At 41.9% G+C, this 21,313-nt stretch overlaps 1 protein-coding gene across 4 annotated transcripts in view; it reads left to right on the top strand.

The window, feature by feature from the left end:
• The window catches only part of GNPAT (glyceronephosphate O-acyltransferase), a 35,132-nt gene that overhangs the window by 673 nt on the left and 13,146 nt on the right, over positions 1-21,313 (top strand). Inside the window, exons 1-4 of one of the 4 annotated variants that reach the window (XM_038533916.1) lie at positions 21-283; positions 9,053-9,235; positions 16,305-16,481; positions 19,586-19,715. In XM_038533916.1, the coding sequence (XP_038389844.1) occupies positions 173-283; positions 9,053-9,235; positions 16,305-16,481; positions 19,586-19,715 (601 nt within the window). In that variant the 5' untranslated portion in view covers positions 21-172. Of the gene's footprint in view, positions 1-20; positions 284-774; positions 1,013-9,052; positions 9,236-16,304; positions 16,482-19,585; positions 19,716-21,313 lie in introns of those variants that run through there. The other 3 variants (XM_038533919.1, XM_038533917.1, XM_038533918.1) reach the window with 3 other exon arrangements.

The raw sequence follows: 21,313 nt of genomic DNA, 5'->3' as shown, positions 1-21,313 counted from the left end.
CGCGAGCGCGCGCGTCGCAGGTCCCGGCGCGGCTTCCGTCCTAGTTAAGATGGCGGCGCCCGGGGTCCTGCGGAGCGGCAGCGGAGGGTGCCGCCGCCCCAGGCGAGGTCGGGCCGCCCTGCGCGGAAGAACCGCCCCCAGCAGCGGCAGCACCACCACCGCCTAGCAAAGAATGTCAGGCCCCGCCCGGGACGGCAGCCGCACCATGGATTCTTCCAGCTCCTCTAACTCCCGTTTCTCCGTCGGCTCCGCCAGTCCCGGCGCTGTCGTGCTCCTCTACTCGGTAGGCGCCCAGGGGAAAGAGGCCCGGGGCGGGGCCGCCGGAGAGGACTCCACCCGCCCGGCCCCGGCCTCCTGCGGGCCACGACCCCTCCGGCCCCCCGGCTCCCGAGAGTGGGTTCCGGGGCCGCGCGGGAGGGGTTGGGTGCTTGACTTGGTTTCCAAGGCAACGGGGTATCGGTGCGTGTGTAAGTGTGTGTGCGCTTTTAGAAGTTTCTATGGGTGGTGGCTCCGGTGGTTCCTTTCCACTCATTCCTTCTCGTACCCTCCGCCAGGCACGGGGCCTTCAGAGAGCCCCCGATACCGGAACGCGACGCGAGAATGGACCGTTCCGCCCCTGGCGAGGGCCAGCCTTCGGGTAAACCCGAGAGACCTGCGGGTCCGACCCGGCGGCAGAGGCATCAGCCTGCGGCTCCCCGCCCCGCCCCGCCCTGCTGCTGCCGCGGTCCTGGGAGAAAAGTGTTGGGCTTGCATGTGGGCATAGGATTCGAAAGACGGAAAGTCTTTAATCTAGGAAGATTTGGAACTTCCGGAAATTTTTATTGCGTTTTTGTCTTCCATCCGTACTTTTTGCAGTAGTCATTTCGGAAGACAGGCATCTTCCGAGAGGCCACCCAGCCTCTCCACAGCTTGCCTCCCGGCCCCCCGCACCCCTACGCCCCTCCCGATTTTCACCGATCTTTTTTGCCACCGGAATGTTGGTCACTCACAATTTATGTGAAGAAATTATGAGGTAAACGGTTTGTAGTTCTCAAAATTGCACAATTGTGGGGCAACTGATCTTTTTTTTTTTTTTAACCACTAAATTATGTCTACAGGGATATTAAAAGAATACATTTTAAAAGCACGTTACTGTGTCCAGGTTAGTGGCAGTCTCTGACTTAAATACAGTATTAATTTGTGTAGGAAGATCACAGCAGCAAAAAGACAAGAGAAGGTAAACAAAAATCTCAGTTTCAAAAGAAGCGATATAGAGGGCTACCTTCACATTGGGACACCAGTATTCTTTGGAACTTGGGGAAACTTCTCTTTCCTTGATGTGGAGAGCTCTGGGTTTGTAATTGCTGTCAACTGTCCACTTGTGTGAGGATTATTACTTTAACCTCTCTCCTCATTGACCTTTTCATTCCACATCTGTGGTAGAACTATTTTGACCTCATTTTCTGACTGCTAATCCAGAGCCAGCACATGTAGGGGAGCCGGTTGCTGTGTAGATCTGACTCGCTGTAAGTAGCTTTCTCAGCCCCCAGCTGGTTTGTGAGTTGATGGTAATTTTGCAGAAAGAGTAGGGGTTTTTTACTTCCTCATTTACCAATGGTTCTTTCATGAGAACACTTCTGTAAACTTTTTCACATGAAAAATTAAGGCAATTGTATGTGAGCTTTTTCTGCTTCTGAATCTGGCCAGAGCCCTCACTGGCTCACCTCTCAGGATTGTGTCCTCTACTTTCATGATAACCTGAACTTTTTCTTACTCTTTCAGGCTGTTCTTATTTCCTCAGCCTCCGTTATTGTGCAATACTCCACCTAATGTGAGAGTAGTGCTTAGGGATATTTAAGATACTCCTGATTGCAGCAAACATTGCAGCATCCTACTCGTCATACTCATTACTCTCAATGTCTGAGATATGGAAGTAAAAGATCCAGCCCTTGCCTCTGTGGACTTGAAGTCATGGAAATAAGCAATTACAGTTGAGATAAGGGCAATGATGGAATCATGCCAGTATGTTGTGGGAGGAATGAAAAGGAGCACCTGACTTGTCCAGGGCTTCAGGGTTTTTAAGAAAAGGTGACACCTGAGCTGACTTTTTGAGGTGTGAATGGGAGATAAGGGAGGAGAGGAAGGCTGGCCTAGGCATCCATGTAAGAAAGCCACTTGCATGTTTGGGAGGACCAAGTAGTTAGATAAGGGTGGAATAAGGAGACATGAGAAACAAAACTAAGGAGGTATCTGAAGATATTTCCTAAGGGGGCTTTATATATTATGTTTATACACCATTAAAGATAGAATCTTCACTTCCTAAGGGAACATTTCAGGATTATCAAATTTGTGTTTCATTTGTTTTGTTTTTTTGTTTTTTTGTGTTTTTTTTTTTTTTAAGATTTTATTGATTTATTTGACAGAGCCCAAGTTGGTGGCAGAGGGAGAGGGAGAAGCACACTCCCTGCTGAGCAAGAAACCTGATTCAGGACTCCAGGATCATGACCTATGCTGAAGGCAGATGCTTAACTGACTGAGCCACTCTGGTCCCCCCAGATTTGTATTTTTGGAAGTCTAAGAAGACTAGGTTGCTAGAGTGGTTAGTTGTGTGGATAACCTTTACTTGAGTAGAGACTGTAGGAGGAGAATCTGATTGGAGAAGGAATCTGATACCAAAAGCACGGAGATCAGAACACTATTACAGTAATTCAGAGAAGTGATGAAAGCCTGAGGCAATGGCAGTGAGCCTAGGGAGAGAGAGGATGGGTGAGTTTGTGTGATCTTTAGGACAGTTGAATGCAGTGGCTAAGGAAAAGGAGGTGGGTGGATGTTGCTGCCTTTTGCTGATAGGAAATCTGGGGAAAGGAACAGGTATAGTCAGGGTAATATATTTCAGTTTGGAATGTGTTCAGTGTGAGATGCAAGTGGTAAAATTAATGATTTCGAACTTACAGATTGCTGTGTTATGGACCAGATACATCACAAGGTGTTTGGGAGATACCCAAATAGAATTAGAAATATGGTACCGGAGCAAAGGAGGAAGGTCTGGCCTAAATACATGGATTTGTCAGGCATCAGCAAGTAGACTGTATGTGAAGCCATAGGTCTGCTTGAAATCTTTCAATGAGACGACAGAATGAAAAGAAGACTGGGAGTAGATAATTACTGTACCCAGAACCCAAATTATGGCTTTCTTTTAGAGTCTGAATGAAAAATCGGGACTCCTTACAATGTCTTACAAGACTGCATGATTGATTCCTCCCTGATTTTGCTCACAGGGCTTCAACCACACTGGCCTTCTGTTCACTGTTCCCTCTGTATGGCATGCCGTTTTCCCAGGAATTTACATTTGCTACCCTCTCCCCTGTTTTTTTTTTTTTTTTTTTTCTTTTTTTCAGTCCCAGCTCAGATATCTCTCAGAGAGGCCTTACCCAACCATCCAATCTAAAGTAGCTCTCCAGGGCAGCCTGGGTGGCTCAGCGGTTTAGCTCCGCCTTCAGCCCAGGGCGTGATCCTGGAGACCGGGGATCGAGTCCCACATCGGGCTCCTTGCATGGAGCCTGCTTCTCCCTCTGCCTGTGTCTCTGCCTCTCTTTCTCTGTGTCTCTCATGAATAAATAAATAAAATCTTTAAAAAAAAAAATAAAGTAGCTCTCCAGTCCCTCCTCCTTACTGTATTTTCTTTGTATTCCCATTCCAGTGTTGTACTACGGTAGTCTTGTACTGACTCTCAAAGCTGATAGATAAATTTTCATGACGTTAAGAGCACATTGGTGGAACACAGCTATTATCAAAAAGTAAAAATTAAGTTTTATAAATTTACAGTTAAATAAATTCTGTTAAAAACAAAACTAATAAATGCTCAAAACTCAACGCTTCCTAATTATTTTCATTAGATTTTACTGTTACCTCTGCTTTCAAGTTTATGTCTGTCAGACTGTAAGATGGAAATCCTATGTAATACTGGTTACTCCCTATCTGTCCCCAGATCGGTGTTCAGTGAGATCATGCTGATAGCTTCAGGTCTGCCATGGGGGGAGTGTAAATACGACAGAAATCAACAAATGCTAGAAATCAGGGCTCTTGCGTAGTTAAACATCCACCAGCATGCTACTGCTAGTAGGCCTAAGTAAAACTTGTTTATTTGTTGTCTGTCTTTCCTGAAGGGAGTGTAAACTCCCTCAGTACCCAGTTTTTGTCTGCCTTGTTCATGCTTTATTCGTGGCCTGTAGAACAGTGCCTGGTACATTGTGCGCTCTCCGTAACTGTCTGTGGAATGAATGGATACTCCAGAGCCGTCAGCAGGGAGGTACAAGGAGAAGCCTGTTTAGCTACAGATGAGGGGCTGCTATAAAAATTTAGAGAAACAAGGGGGGGAAATAACCTAAGTCTTTCTGGGACTCCTCTCTGTATTGTGCTCCTACATGAGTAGCCATGTAAATATATTTATTTTATGATGGTAAATACTTCTCCCTCATGGTTTACGGAAGGTCAATGAATGAGTAGTTAACATTCAACCCGACCTGCATGTAGGAGTCACTTGGAGTACTTTTTAAAATAATTCTGATGCCCAGGTACCATTCACACCAAATTAATCAAGAATATCTGGGGGCGCCTGGGTGTCTTGGTTAAACACCTGACCTTTTTTTTTTTTTTTTTTTTAAGATTTTATTTATTTGTTTGAGAGAGAGAGAGAGTGCACAAGTCTGGGGAGGAGTAGAGGGAGAAGGGGAGGGAGAGGCAGGCTTCCTGCTGAGCTGGGAGCCCCTCTCAGAGCTCTATTTCAGGACCCTGAGATAGATCATGACCTGAGCTGAAGGCAGATGCTTTAACCAACTGAGCCACCCAGGTGCCCCTAGTGTCCAACTTTTTATCTTAGGTCCTGGCCTCAGGGTGTGGAGCCTACTTTAAAAAAACAACAACAACAACAACAACAAAACACTATGTGGGGACCTGAGCATCAGTATATTTTTAAAGTGACCAGGTTACTCTCATGTGCAACCTGGCTTAAAAACTGCTGGATTAGACATCGGCTTAGAACCAGATTGAGAGAAGTTTGAGCTTTTAGCCTGTGAATATTGGGGAGCCATCATCAGTAGGGTTCAGGAAGTGGCTTTAGTCAGTAATTTACTTTTTCATTCTATAATGATTGAATTCCTATTAGGAAATGGGAATACAAAAACATAGAAGACACATTACCTACACAGACAAGTTTACAGTCTAGTAGGGGAGATACCAATCCAAGCTAACAAAGTATATAGGTGCTGTCTTGACTCAAAGGAGATGACTTGACTCAGTCAAGACTCAAAGGAGATGTTAAGTTCAGTCAAGGTTGAGGCAATTGGACACAGAGATAAACAGTAGCTGTGGTTAATGGCTAAATATTTCCAGGTGAACAGTGGGGAAGGGTCTTTCTCTATCTCTTCCTCCTCCCCCCTCCCCCATCTTCGTGCATATGTATATACATGTATACTTATTTATAAGTATTTTATATATTTATGATATAAAGTATATTTATAAGTATGTTATACATGCCTGTATGTTGATACATATAGTATATCTTTATCTCCCCAGCTGATTCTGATCCTTTTCACTTTCCACTCCCAGGACCACTAAGTAGAAAGTCTTTGAGTCCCCTTTCATTCCTAAAATTATATAATTTATAATGATAGTTTGTTGCATTGTACCAAGTCTGAGTCTACATAAACTATTATTTTACTAATGAGAAATGTGAAATTGGAGAAAGTTCTTGAAACTTATAACCAAGAGTATGGTATGTTGCAGTTTTACACCAGAATTCCATCAGTGAGAAGCTTTTCCCTTATATATTCTCTATGTATGTGGGCATAAAAATGTTCATGTTTGAATATTTCACATGTTTTAGATGCTACCCTTTTTATGTTGAAACTCCTAAATGCTCTGCTGTTTATATTCTCATTATGCTTAGTCATGTTCTTAGCTTAACATTTGTTATCATTTTGTTACTTCAGCATTTAGTTGTTCAATTATGCTATATTCCAAGCACAGCTCTATGTTGAGAAATAGAAGGAGGACATGTGTTTCCCATCTTCAAGATAATTGCATTTTAGGGAGACAGACTTGTGATTGATTGCAGAGCTATGAATACACACCCTAATAGCTATAGGTAGTAGGTAAAGATTTTCCAATGAGGACAGCGGAGTCATTCCCTGTGGGCATCTCAAGGAGGGTTCCACAGCAGAGTGATGGCTGAGCAAGGATGACAGAGGAATGAAAAGGCCTTTGGGGCCCAGAGTTGAGCATGCACCAAGGCCTAGAAGCGAGTCAACAATGGATTGTGTTGGGGAAATGCAAATCATTTGCTATTGAGCGTGGGGGCCAGTGAATCTAGAAAGGGAAGGACAGGTCAGGTCAGAGTTTCTTGTCTGATACCAGAAGTGGCTTAGGTCTTAATTCTGAAGGAGGTGGGGAAGTCATTCAATTATTTTAAGCAGGGAACGATTTGGTCAGAATTGTGTTTTGAAAAGAGCACATGGCAGCCTGGTGGGTTGGTTCAAAGGGGCAAAGAGACCAGTGAGGAGGCTATAGTGATAAAGTACAGAGGCTGGACTTATGACCGAGGAATAGACCTGTTCTGTCCTTGAAGGCCACCTGCACGGTATTAGATGGATCACATGTAAGGATCAGGGAGGAAGGATCTAGAATAAGGCAAAGGATTATACATGGTACAGCAGTTGTTGAGATGCCTGGAAAAAAAAAAAACAGGTTGTAAGACTGTGCAGAGGAGAAAGAAGTTCAGTTTTGGAAAGGCCAAAGATGAAGTGTTTACACTAAATGTGTCCATCAGGAGTTCACATGGGAGAACAGAGCAGGAGATTCAACAGCATGTATAATTAGTACCTAAAACCAGTTGAGTTGGTGCGAGGATTCAGTACTGTTCACACAGACAAGAGGGCTGGAGATGTTAACATCAAGAGAAGTAGGAGGAAGGAAGACATGTTTTAGTTTTGGTTGGAACTTTTCCTCCCAAGTTGAAAATCGCTAGTTTAGAAAAATGAGGTGGATCTTCTGCTGTGCCAAGAGTCATGAATGAAAAACCAAAGTAGGAAAATTTCAGGAGGATTGGAAGAGGGGAAAGAGGGAGTCCTTGAGAATGGTGTCAGGCTGCTGGGGGCGTTTAGGAATTTGAAAAGTAGAAAGAGAGCAGGAGGGCACCTGGGTGGCTCAGTGGTTGAGCATCCACCTTCAGCTCAGGTTGTGATCCCTGGGTCCTGGGATCGAATCCCGCATCAGATTCCCCACAGGGAGCCTGCTTCTCCCTATGTCTCTGCCTCTCTCTGTGTCTTTCATGAATAAATAAATAAAATCTCTAAAAAAAAGCAGGGTTTGATATTGAAATTCAGAAGAAATGTTGTTGCATTCATAATAGCAATGCATGAAAAATAATTCGAATGTCTCTTGTTAAAAATATAGTGGAAGAAACTTAAAGGGGAGCGTTTATAACATGAAGTGGAAAAATCATGTGGCAATTCAAAATGTATGTGTGTCAGGGGAGGGAATATGTTCACTAAAATGGGCCCTGGGTCATCAGATGACAGGTGATTTTAGTTTTCTTTGTGCTTTACTGTGTCTTCCAGATTTTTATAATGAACATATATCACTTTGGTAATCAGAAAAATACTTTTTTTTTTTTTGCCTTTAAAACATTTTATCAGAATCGTTTTGATTAAACTTTGTATCGTTTAAGATAAAGTAAAGAAGTAAAAATGACCTAATTGCTATTTGAGTGCCCCAGAATTGCTAAGCATTTTTCCCCTAGTAAGTTGACAGCTGCTCGCACAACATGCAGGAAAGATGTAAGTTCCTAGGGTCTGCCCAACACTGAAGAGAAGACACCGTTGTGTCAGCAAAACCCATGGAAGCCAGGGAGAAAGGATGTATGTGGCTTTTGGCTCCTCATTACAGCCTGTAGAGGGATGTGGCAGGACCATGCATGACCCAGGCATCCCTGCCATCTCAGCAGCAGTCCTACAAGAGGGTAAAGTCTAAACCTTAGCCCTTCAATCCACCAAGGAAAAAAGGTATTTGAAGAAGCTAGGGCACATAAAATGCATCCACTAAAATGTTTTAAGCCAATTATTAATACAGGAAAATGCCCATAACATACTTAGGCAAGATAAACTGTATTTTGTATGGTCCACATTTTGAATAAAAGCTATGTATTTGTGTAGCTGTGAATGAAAAAAAAGAAACTAAGGAGTGGTAAAGAGTAGTTATTCCTGGGGTGTAAAATTGTGAGCAATGTATATTTACTTATATGTTTCCAAACTTTCCATAATTAACATGGTGAGTGGTATAGGGTAGTGGTTAGGAGCAAGGTCTATGAAGCCATAAGGCTTGAGTTTGAAACATGTCTCTGCCCTTGGCGAGCTGAGGAACCCCAAGTGAGTTATTTTGCCTCTCCATACCTTGGTTTCCCCTTTGTTGTGAGGATCGTTTCCATATTAAGGAATAGTGCTTGGAATAGCAAATCAGACTGCTCACCAGTAGCTTCTAGGAGGACACTTTTTTTCTTAAGTGAATTTTTCTTAAATTTATAAGGAAATATAAGGAAATTTTCCTTATATTTATAAAACCCATGTAGTTTTATTTGATTTGACATCATTTTGAATTTCTATTTTATGCTTTAATTTTTAAAGCTAAGTAGAAGAGGCAAATTTATCATTGTGCTTGATAAAATTGATCAGATAAAATTGACTATAAAGTTGATTAGATTATTCTAGAGCTTAATGTCTCAATCTTTATTATCCTTTGTTAACTTTCCCAGAGGGGTCCTGGCTTTACAAAGATTGATTGCAAGCAGAAATAATAAAATATCATGATAACTCAGTATCAATTTATTGACCCCAATTTTCATTACATTTCTCCTCTTAGTATAGGAAAGCCTATTTTCAGTGCACTCTGCTCTTGTTCATATGCCATAGCATAAAAATGTTGGCAAAGATGAAACCTTACTAATGTAATGTAGTCTCCGATCCTTCCTGATTTACTTTACAGTATGTGCATGACTTTCTTTTATTTGCCTTACCCACAGAAGGAGCTCAAAAAATGGGATGAATTTGAAGATATTTTAGAGGAGAGGAGGCATGTCAGTGACTTGAAATTTGCAATGAAGTGCTACACACCTCTTGTCTATAAGGGAATTACTCCTTGCAAACCAAGTGATATTAAATGTAGTGTTCTCAATTCTGAAGAGGTTCATTATGTCATTAAACAGGTAAGTGATTCCCTCTTCAACCCCAGCCAGGTTTGTTCATTGTCAACAAGGAACAACACAGGAATGAACTGCACAGGTCCACTCACACATCGATTTTTTTTTTCAATAAATACAGTATGGTACTGTAAATGTGATTTCCTTATAGTTTTCTTAAAAATGCTTTATCTGGCTTATTTTATTGTGAGAATACAGTATATCATACATATAACATTGAAAATACATATGAATCAACTGTGTTAATCAGGAAGGCTGTCAGTCAACAGTAGGCTATTAAGTTTGGGGGGAGTCAAAAGTTACGTGTGGATTTTCAGTCACATGGGGGATCGGCACCCCACCCCCATGTTGTTCAAGGGACAGCTGTTGTCTGACAGGGAATGATGACAGTTATGTTGTCAATTACAATGAAATATGATACATGACATGCTAGTAAGAGTCCAGTGTACAGGGGCATTAATTACTTATAGGGCAAATACTTTTGTGTAGGGAACTAGGAAAGTGATTTTTTTTAAGTGATGCCAAAAAGATGGTTAGGGCTTTTTCAGATGAAGTGGGTAAAGAAGTATTCCTAGCAGAGCAAATGACTTTTTCCCCATGGTTAAACCTCACTTCACATTAAAATTGCTGGAGAAACTTCCAAGAATCCCTGTACATAGATCTCACCCTCATATGAATTAAATCAGACTATCAGGGGGAAGGAGCCAGACGTCCTAGTAGTAGTTTTTTGTTTTTTTTTTTTTAATTTATTTTTTTTTTATTGGTGTTCAATTTACTAACATACAGAATAACACCCAGTGCCCGTCACCCATTCACTCCCACCCCCCGCCCTCCTCCCCTTCTACCACCCCTAGTTCGTTTCCCAGAGTTAGCAGTCTTTATGTTCTGTCTCCCTTTCTGATATTTCCCACACATTTCTTCTCCCTTCCCTTATATTCCCTTTCACTATTATTTATATTCCCCAAATGAATGAGAACATATAATGTTTGTCCTTCTCCGACTGACTTACTTCACTCAGCATAATACCCTCCAGTTCCATCCACGTTGCAGCAAATGGTGGGTATTTGTCATTTCTAATAGCTGAGTAATATTCCATTGTATACATAAACCACATCTTCTTTATCCATTCATCTTTCGTTGGACACCGAGGCTCCTTCCACAGTTTGGCTATCGTGGCCATTGCTGCTAGAAACATCGGGGTGCAGGTGTCCCGGCGTTTCATTGCATTTGTATCTTTGGGGTAAATCCCCAACAGTGCAATTGCTGGGTCGTAGGGCAGGTATATTTTTAACTGTTTGAGGAACCTCCACACAGTTTTCCAGAGTGGCTGCACCAGTTCACATTCCCACCAACAGTGTAAGAGGGTTCCCTTTTCTCCGCATCCCCTCCAACATTTGTGGTTTCCTGCCTTGTTAATTTTCCCCATTCTCACTGGTGTGAGGTGGTATCTCATTGTAGTTTTGATTTGTATTTCCCTGATGGCCCTAGTAGTAGTTTTTAAAGAAACCCAATCAAGGGGTGTCTGGGTGGCTCAATTGGTTAAGCACCTGACTCTTGGTTTCAGCTCGGGTCAGGATCTCAGGGTCGTGAGATCAAGCCCTGCGTTGAACCCCGTGCTTGGCATGTCATCTGCTTAAGGTTCTCTTTCTCCCTCTCCCCACCTTACCCTACCCTCACTTGGATTTTCTCTCTCAAAAAAAAAAAAAAGTTGGTTCCAAAGTATAGCAAAGTTTGGGAACCACAGGCATATTTTAACAACTAAAGAACATGCATATTCACAGTACCAAAGCAGTTCGGTATCAGACCAAAGAGAGCAAAGAACAGGTAATGGTGAGAATTGAGACTAGAGAGCCAAGCAGGGGCCACATCACAAAGGGTTTTATAAATCTTCCAGAGGAATTTGATTTTATCCTACATACAGTGCAAAGCCACTGCAAGGTTTCAGGTTGGAGTATGACCTTCTCTGTTGATGCTTTATTGTATTTTTTATAAGATTTTATTTATTTATTTGTTCATGAGAAACAGAGAGAGAGAGGTAGAGACACAGGCAAAGGGAGAAGCGGGCTCCATGCAGGGAGCCTGACGTGGGTCTCGATCCTGGGACTCCAGGATCATGCCCTGGGCCGAAAGCGGTGCTAAACTGTTGAGCCACCTGGGCTGCCCTCTGTTGAGATGTTTTAGAAACACCATTTGATGTTTTAGAAACACCATTCTGCAACAAATGGAAACAGGAAGTCTGGTTATGATGCTCTTGCAATAATCCCTTTATGGGATGACAGTTGCCTAAATGGTGGTTGTAGAAATAGAGATGGACAGATTTAAGAATTTAAGAGGTAGGGGCACCTGGGTGGCTCAATCGGTTACGTATCCAAGTCTAGATTTTGGCTTAGGTCATGATCTCAGAGTTCTGAGATTGAGCCCTGTGTCAGGCTCTGTGCTGAGCATAGAGCCTGCTTAAGGTCTCTGTCTTCCTCTGCCCCTCTCCCATCCTTCCTCACTCCCTCTCTTAAAAAAAAAAAAAAAGAACGAACGAAAGAAAGAAAAGAAAAGAAAAGAAAGAAAGAAAGAAAGAAAGAAAGAAAGAAAGAAAGAAAGAAAAAAGAAAAGAGAAAGAAAAAAAAATTCAGAGGTAGAGTAGACCTTATTTATGACCAGTTGGGTGAATGAAGGGAAGGACAAGAGAGAGAGAAGATGACAGAAGAGCTCACTGAGATTCAGGATCTAGGAGAGGGAATGGGCTTGGGAGAGAAGCTGAGGTCTGGTTGCTGTCATTTGAAGACATCATGATAGAGGTATTCAGTGGGCACCATGACAGCTTCCTGACGGCTGGCCCTCCCTGTCACGTTGTCCAGGTGTTCCCAGGCCTTGAGATTTACCTGTAGACATTGTGCTCCATTGACTTTTTTTTTTTTTTTTTTAAGATTTTGTTTATTTATTACAGTGAACGAGAGAGAGCACATGAGCAAGGGCAGAGGGAGAGAAGCATACTCCCCTGTCGAGCAGGGAACACGACACAGGGCTCGATCCCAGGACCCCTGGATCATGTCTTGAGCCAAAGGCAGACACTTGAACCAACTGAGCCTAAGTGCCCCTCCATTGATTTTGAAATGGAATTTAGTCAGGCCTACGGCCTCAGAGAAGTTCTTTATCCCTACTGTTTTGTTTTGTTTTGTTTTGTTTTGTTTCTGATTTGAACATATAACCTATGCTCCTAATCTTTTTGGTTTGATCTGTCATGATTTGTTTTAGAGAGACTATTAGCCCTCCCTACCCCCACCCCTTTTCCTCCCTACCTCCTCCTCTTTGTCCCCCTTTCTCCTCCTTCCCCCCTCCTCCAAAAGCTCCCCAAATAACTAATACACAGCCAGATTAAGTGTGACTGATGTAAGCCAGCATTTCTCAAACTTGGCTGTGCTGCTGAGAAAAAAAAAAAAAATCACATAATGCAGGTAGTTTGGAATTATAAACTCAGAATTGGGCAACACACTGGGCCCTCTGCGTTACCCAGGAATTCCCTGTTTCCCCAGTGAACTCTCTCCTGTTCTCCAAAATGGTAGTGTCCGTGTCTGCCCTATTCTTTCTGAGTCTACAGCCTCCTCCTCTTTTCACCCTCAACAAGTGACATTTCTTCCTACTTCACAAAGAAAATATAAACCATTATACGACAACTCTGTGATCAAGCTACTAATATAGGTACATCTGATTCCCATCATTGTCGTCTTCGCTCCTGTTACAGAGGGACAGGGAGCCCTTTCTCCTCTGGGAGTTCAATTCTCCCCTACTCCTTTGCTCTGAATTTCCTCTGCTCCCTCCTCTTCAGGGACTTTGCTCTGCTATCTGTCCCTTCAAATGTGTTTCAGCTTCTTCCTCTTCATTAGCTCTTTACTGTTTGTCACTGAACTCGCTTTATTCTCTTCCAGCTGAAATCAGCCTCCTTTGGGCATATTCCTCTCCATATGACTCAGTGCTTCCTTTCCCACTTCTGTTCTACTCACAGAAGAAGTTGGCTATGTTTTCTGTACTTGGGGCTGTACTTTGTCACCTTCCATATATACGCAGCTCACTGGGATCCAGTTTCCAACCCGCTGTAATTGCTCTTTCCAAGACTGAATGGTTCCTCCCTGATGGCTAAAGTCAACCTTGTCAACATCCTTGGTAGCTTTTGGCACACGCCCCCTCCTTTCTTTCTCTCCCTTACCCACCAAATCTTTTTTTTTAAGATTGTATTTTTTAAGTAATGTCTATACCCAATGTGGGGCTCAAACCTACAACCCCAGGATCAAGAGTCATATGCTCCAACTGAGCCAGCCAGGGCCCCCCTCCCCCCATCTTTTTCAGCATTCTTCACTAGTCTTTATGGGCTTCTTTTCCTTTGCCTGTCTCTTTAAATGCTGCTGTTCCTCAAGATTTTGTTCTAATCCCTTCTCATTCTACCTACTCACTCACTGGGCAGTTTTATTACCAGAATTGTAAGTACCTTTCTTATGCTGATGTCTCCCTGTTATATTATTATTATTACTATGTTATAAATAAATAACAATATGTAATGAGTATTAGTATCTGTTACTTCAGCCCAGGTCTCTTTTGAGTGTCGTACGTATATTTTTCTGTTTACTGGAATACCTACTTGGAAAATCCAAAATCAGGATGAATGAAACTCTGAGACCCTCCCAGCCCTGCCACTGTACACGTACCCCTCCCAGTCACATGCAGTTTTGCACAGATCTCCAAGAATGGCCCCTCTGTTTGCTGGAAGCTCTTAGCAAGCATCTGATGGCCATCTTCGGCTTCTTGCTTTTCCATCCTATGTTGTCAGTCATGAGGAGCCACCAGTTTGCTCTCCTCAACAGCTCTTGTCTCTCTTTGTCTCTGCTGCCAACTCAAGCTGCCTTTGTTTTCACAAAAGCTACTGAAGAGCTTTTTGCCAAGGAAAGATGCGATTATTTCTGCATTTAAGAAACCACTCAGGTGTGTGACATGGAGTACAGACTGAAAAGGGACATCACTGGGACAAGGAGTCATAAAGCTGGTGCTCATCTTTTAATCTAATCTTAGGTTTCCAGGAAGAAGGATCTGGAAGTACAGACAGGTCTCTTGGGCAAATGAGAAGCCCAGTTGCACAGCATAAGAGATCAGGTCATTCTCTGCTTCTGTACTTCCCTCCATTCCTGGGGAAGGCAATTCCTTCTGAACAGACCAACCTGCTCACTTGTATTCTTCATCTGTCTGACTCCTTCAGATCCCCGGGGGTCTTGTGTCCTACTCTTCAGCCTTTTGCATGGGCCCACCTGGCATCAATACTTCCGGGCTGGGGAAGGCCCTCCCGGCCATGTCTTCTTCCTAATGCACCGTTTTTCCCTTCTCTTCTCAGCTCCTGAAAGGTGTAGTCTGCCCTCCCCCAGGCACCTCCTACTGTCAGCAGGTTGGTGCACTTGGTCCAGTAAGATTGTGGATCTCCAAGTGACCCAGTTCAATGGGTCCTTTTAGTCTGTACTTTGTCTTTACCACTTTTTCCACTCCTGTTGCATTTTCTTTTTTTTTTATAAAGTTTTTTTTTTAATTTTTATTTATTTATGATAGTCACACAGAGAGAGAGAGAGGCAGAGGGAGAAGCAGGCTCCATGTACCAGGAGCCCGACGTGGGATTCGATCCGGGGTCTCCAGGATCGCGCCCTGGGCCAAAGGCAGGGGCTAAACCGCTGTGCCACCCAGCGATCCCTCCTGTTGCATTTTCATCTATATTCTGACAATGCCCAAACAGGACCTCTAACGTTGAGTAGGTTATTAGAGTTCAAATTCTTATCCAACTGGCCTACTCCCTACAGGTCATCTAATTTATATGTTTCACAAACACCTCAAAATCAGTATACCTGCCTTCTCAACCCCTATACCACAGTGCCTTCTATCCCTGGTCTCTATCCTCAATTTCAGGATGGCCCCATGGTCCATTCTATTGCCTGAAACAACTGAGCATCTCACTGCCCTTCCCCTTCCCTTCTGCACCTATTATTACCTTTTGGGGGGCCTTTTCTGTCTCCGGCTTGAATTATTTTGATGGTTTTCCAAGTGTACTCCCTTTCCTAGGCTTGTTTCCTGAAATCCATCCTTACCACCAATCCACTGATTCCTCTATTTCCCTGAAAAAGATAAAATATGGAGCTGGGGTGAGGATGATGATCCATTTGTGAAGTAGCTACTATTTTGAAGTGGCTAATTTTATGCTATGTTAATTTCATCTCAATTATTAAAGAAGCAGCAGCAGTAGTAGCAGATTTTCCACTGCATGTAATTTTGGAAGCTGGGACTCCAGCATCCTACCCTCTCATTTTCTGGGCCTCACCCTAAAGCAGAACATTCTCCTTGGCGAAGGATAAATACTATCACATAGACGCCACTCTTTTTCAACCTGCTTCTTTAGGGGGAAGTTAGAAAGGTCAAATTAAGGTTTCCTCAGGACAGAAACTAACTTGTTTATCCCCAGGCCTAGTACACAGCCAACATTTTGTTCTCTTTACAAAAAGATGTGGTGTATTTTTTTAATAAAGAGAGTTCCAGTGTGAGGTCACTGATTTCACTAGTTATCCTTTGATAACTTTGGAGAGTTTTGTCCCAGTGACCTGTGTATCTGATATAGTCTGAATGGTCACTTCAACATAATCTTATATTTTTACCTTGTATATTACATTGTAATAGCATGGAACAAGCAGATGAAGTGCTGTGACAATCTGCTGAAAGAAACTGCTAAGTATATATGCTAGGACACTAGTTCATGGGCAACAACTTATTTTAGAGAATTTGGTTGTAAGCTTATTGACAAATCAAATGGAAAAATGAGATGCTATCCTAGAAAGCCTATTCTCTTTGAATTTCCAGTCTTTGAAGTTGTCTAAATAGGATCGTTTATCTACTGGGTTATGTCAGAATATAAATTATTTCAACTGAAATGAAGATGAAAACATAGCATTTTTGAGCTATATAATGTTGGTCTGTTTGGACCTAGTCATACCAGTTTGAGTGATTAGAGTTCTGGTGGCTTTTCTTCAGAGATGTATCCCTGCTTTCCTTTTCCTTTTAGCTTTCCAAGGAATCTCCTAAATCCATCGATGTCCTCCGAGAGGAAGTGTGTGAGATTTTGGATGAGATGAGCCACAAACTGCGCCTGGGAGCCATTCGGTTTTTTGCCTTTGCTCTGAGCAAAATATTCAAACAAATTTTCTCAAAAGTTTGTGTAAATGAAGAAGGTATTCAGAAAGTGAGTATTGCTTGTTTGAAAGCAGTCTCTTCTACCTCTCACGATATAATCAACACAGAGACACGTTACTCTGCACTAAATGAGTAGCCCTCATCAGCAGGCATCCAGGCCAGGTGGACAAGGGTCTGCCTAGACTTACAGACTAACCTAACATCACGTGTCTGTTAAGTTACAGAAGTAATACTGGGAATTTCTGTATATGATCTACCTGGATCCCTCTACAACACTTCTTTTATTGTTTCCTCAATACTCTGCTGTGTCTTTTCCATAAACAAGGACGTTCCCTTATGGCGCATTTATTAAAGTAAGCAAATTGATGTTGATAGAACACAAATACACAGTAGTACGGTCATCATTCATATCGCATCGATTGCCCCAGTTATATCTTGTATAGCAAAAGAAATCCTACATCATATGTTATATTCAGCTTCCATATCTCCTTAGACTCTTAGTTCAAAACAGTTCCTTAATCTTTGTATTTCATATTAGTTTTGAAAAAAAAAACAGACCAGTTATTTTAGAATGTACCTTGATTTGGATTTGAGTGATATTTTCTTAGTATTAGACTCAGGTTGTGTGATTTGGGCAGGAAGCAACATTGTAACCTCAGTGCAATAGATCAAGGAGCGCATGGTGGCTGCCTGTCCCCTTATGGTGGTGGTCACTTTCATCATCTGGTTAAGGTGGTATCAGCCAGGTTTCTCCACCGTAAAGTTACTGTATTTCCATTGGTAATGAGTAAGTGTTGTATGTAGAGATACTATCTAAGGATGGTTCAGGGTCCTGGTTTCCATCATAGTTTCTTCCATGAGTTTTCACATCGACTGATGATTTTTTTTTTTTTAAGATTTATTTATTTTAGAGAGAACTAATAGGCGGTGGGGGAGATGGGGAGGGAGAGAGAGAGAGAGAACCTCAAGCAGACTCCTCAGTGAGTGCTGAGCCTGATGTGGGGCTTGATCCCAGGACCCCAAGATCATGACCTGGGCCGAAATCAAGAGTCAGATGCTCAATTGAGTGAGCTCCCCAGGTGCCCCTCAGCTGATGATTTTTGCCTGAACCAGTTATTACCCTAATGATTGTCAAATGGTGATTTTTCTAAATCCAGTATTCAGGAGTGATTTAACAGGAGTGTTATAGTCTCCTCTCTTCCAAAAGGAAGAGCTTTTCCTATTTTTATTCATTTTTAAAAATTTTTTTGAGAGTGAGAGCACATGGGGTAGGGTGGGGATAAAGGGCAGCGGGAGAGGGAAAGAGAGAGGGAGAATCTTTTTTTTTTTTTTAATTTTTATTTATTTATGATAGTCACACAGAGGAGAGAGAGGCAGAGACATAGGCAGAGGGAGAAGCAGGCTCCATGCACCGGGAGCCTGACGTGGGATTCGATCCCGGGTCTCCAGGATTGTGCCCTGGACCAAAGGCAGGCGCCAAACCGCTGCACCACCCAGGGATCCCCGAGAGAGGGAGAATCTTAATCAGACTCCATACTCAGCTCTATCTCATGACCTTGAGATCATGACCTGAGCTGAAATCAAGAGTCAGCTGCTTAAAGACTGAGCCACCTAGGCGCCCTTCATTTATGTTTCTTTTTCTTTTTTAAAAAAAGATTTTATTTATTTATTCATAGACAGAGAGAGAGAGAGAGAGAGAGAGGCAGAGACACGGGCAGAGGGAGAAGCAGGCTCCACGCAGGGAGCCCGACGTGGGACTGGATCCCAGGTCTCCAGGATCACACCCCAATCTGCAGGCGGCGCCAAACCACTGCGCCACCAGGGCTGCCCTCATTTATGTTTCTTAATATTGTTTTTCCTCGTACTAAGGAGCTCTTATCTTCATTGGCCTTCCTCTCCATGTCTTTTAATGTTTGGTTTTATTCATTTACTTGACTTTCAAGTGTTCTTCCTTTTTCCTGCAGTAACTATTCTCTAGATTGCTGACTCACTCTCCATATCTCTGTCAGAGAATTTTTGGTACAGCCATCCAGAGAATGTTGACCGACCATGTCTCCTTAACTGATCTCAGATTACCTTGCCTTGGTGAATTATAGTTAGATTGAAAAAACAACAACAACAACAACAACAGATGCCTGGGTGGCTCAGCAGTTAAGCATCTGCCTTTGGCTCAGGGTGTGATCCTGGAATCCCGGGATTGAGTCCCACATCGGACTCTCTGCATGGAGCCTGCTTCTCCCTCTGCCTCTGTCTTTGCCCCCCCCCCTTCCCCCCGTGTCTCTCATGAATAAATAAATCTTAAAAAAAAAATAAAAAACAGTCCATTAATCCTGGGGAGTATTTTTGAGGCTGACAGCCTACAAAATATATCTGGAAGCTCAAATTCCTTCCAACTGTGGGGCACCCATTCTTCCTGGCGGTGAGTCCAGTGTATGGCTAGAGAAACACCATACCTCTCATTTGTCTTACTGTTTCAGGTTTGTTTTTATTAATACACCTAAGAGACACTTTGTTTTCTCTTATACACACAACCAGTCTAGCTCAGTGAGTGACGACAGCTAACTTTTAAAATCAGGCACACTTCAGGTCCATTCCTAGCTTGGCCATGAATCAGATGTGTGACCATGTCACAAATGAGGAACCTAATGCTTAGGCCTTATTTACAAATTGTGGTATTAAACAATGCATGTAAAATACTTAGTATGTAAAATGCTTAACTAGGGATGCCTGGGTGGCACAGTCAGTTAAACGTCTGACTCTTATTTTCGGCTCAGGTTGTTATGTCAGGGTCGTGAGATTGAGCCCCACTCTGCTCAGCACAGAATCTGCTTAAGATTCTCTCTTCCTCTCCTCCTCTACTTGCTCTCTCTCTAAATAAATACATCTTTTAAAAATTATATGGTACCCAAATAATACATTAGTGATCATCACTATTATAGTGATCTATAAAATTTATATTTTTAATGTTCTTGCATTATGTGAGGTTATTTAATTAGAACTCTGAAATAAGTTTTCTGTATGTAGTCGGGGAGGCAGAAAAACATCTTCAGTATTCCCTCTGTACATATGTACATTCTTCCGTTTTCTGATGTGACATGTGATTTTAATGATATGAAAACTGAAATTACTCAAAATGTAACATTTATTTTAAAGCTACAACGAGCTATCCAGGAGCATCCAGTTGTTCTGCTGCCCAGTCATCGAAGTTACATTGACTTTCTGATGTTGTCTTTTCTTTTATACAACTATGATTTACCTGTACCAGTCATAGCAGCAGGAATGGGTACGTATTGTTTTTCTCCTCTTTTGTTTTAATTATAAAAATGAAAATATTCACTGACATAATTTTAACAGTTACTGAAGTATTTGAAGATGAGGATGAAAATACCCTCTCCTTTCTTTCATCCGACCCCAATGTTCAAGAGTCTGGATTAGGTCTTTCTGTCCTGTGCTTCGCTACATAGACCTAAACAAGTATGTATGCACGTAGGGTTTTTAGTTTAGGTTTGAAAAATGAAATACCACCAATATGTATGACCTGCCATGCCTTTTTTTATTTGATAATGTATCAGTGGTTGTCTCTAAGGTCAATAAATAGATCTAACTTTTTTTTAACATATTTTTAAATTACAGTAAAATATACAAAACCTAAAACTTGCTGTCTTAGCCATGTTTAAGCATATAGTTTAGTGGTATTAAGTACATTCACATTGTTCTGCAGCCCTCACCACTTTCCATCCCCAGAACCCCGCCTACTTTTCATCATGCAAAACTGAAATTCTATCCCCATTCAACACTAACTCCTCATTCAACTCTCTCCCCAGCCCCAGGTCATATGTTGCACCATGTTTCAGAATTTTCTTCCTAAAGGCTGAATCATATTTGACTGGGTGTATAGACCACATTTTGTTTATCATGTATCTGTCAGTGGACATTTGGTTGCTTCTACCTTTTGACCATTATGAATAATACCGCTATGAACAGAGGTGTACAAACATCCGTTTGAGTCTCTGCTTTAAATTCTTCTAGGTATATACCATAAGTAGAATGGCTGGGTTATATGGTAATTTTAATTTTAATTTTTTGAGGAACATCAAATTGTCTTCCACAGTGAGTGCACCATTTTACATTCCCACCAGTGTAGTATGCAAGGGTTCAGTTTCTCTACATCCAACACTTATTTTTTTTTTGTGGTTTTTGGTTTGTTTATTGTGTTTTTTTTTTCTATAATAGCCATCCTAATGGGTAGTAAGTAGTATCTCTGTGTGATTTTGATTTGCATTTCCCTGATGACTAGTGAAGCTGATCATCTTTTCATATACTTGTTGGCCATATCCATGTATTCTTTAGAGAAGTACCTATTCAAGTCCTCATTTTTGAATTGGGTTATTTGTTCTTGAGTTGTAGGAGTTCTTTATATATTCTAGATAACAGCCCGTTGTCAGATTCATGATCTGCAAATATTTTTTCCCCTTCTCCCATCAGATTTCTTCCATAGTTGACTTCGCACTCTATCAGTGGATCCTTTGATGCACAGAAGCTTTTCATCACAATGAAAAGCCTGATTTCTCTTGTCAGTTTCTTCTGTTCTCTGTGCTTTTGGTGTCCTATCCAAGAAATCATCGCTTTACCTCTTACGTTCTCTATTAAGAATTTTATATTTTTAGAACTTACATTTAGGTCTTTGATCCATTTTGAGTAATTTTGTATACAGTATAAGATCAAGGCCCAGCTTCCTAATGTTATTATATAATATTCAGCAATATAGATATACCGTAATTTGGTAGTTTTATGGATACAATTTTACAATATATTCTTAAATTGGTGCTTTTACTTCTGTAGGACTGATTCCTAAAAGCAGGATTGCTAACACAAATCATT

This window comes from Canis lupus, chromosome 4 (assembly GCF_011100685.1).
Source record: "Canis lupus familiaris isolate Mischka breed German Shepherd chromosome 4, alternate assembly UU_Cfam_GSD_1.0, whole genome shotgun sequence".
Lineage (NCBI taxonomy): Eukaryota > Metazoa > Chordata > Mammalia > Carnivora > Canidae > Canis > Canis lupus.
Note: the sequence above shows the minus strand (reverse complement) of the source record. Positions and strands in the feature narration are given on the sequence as shown.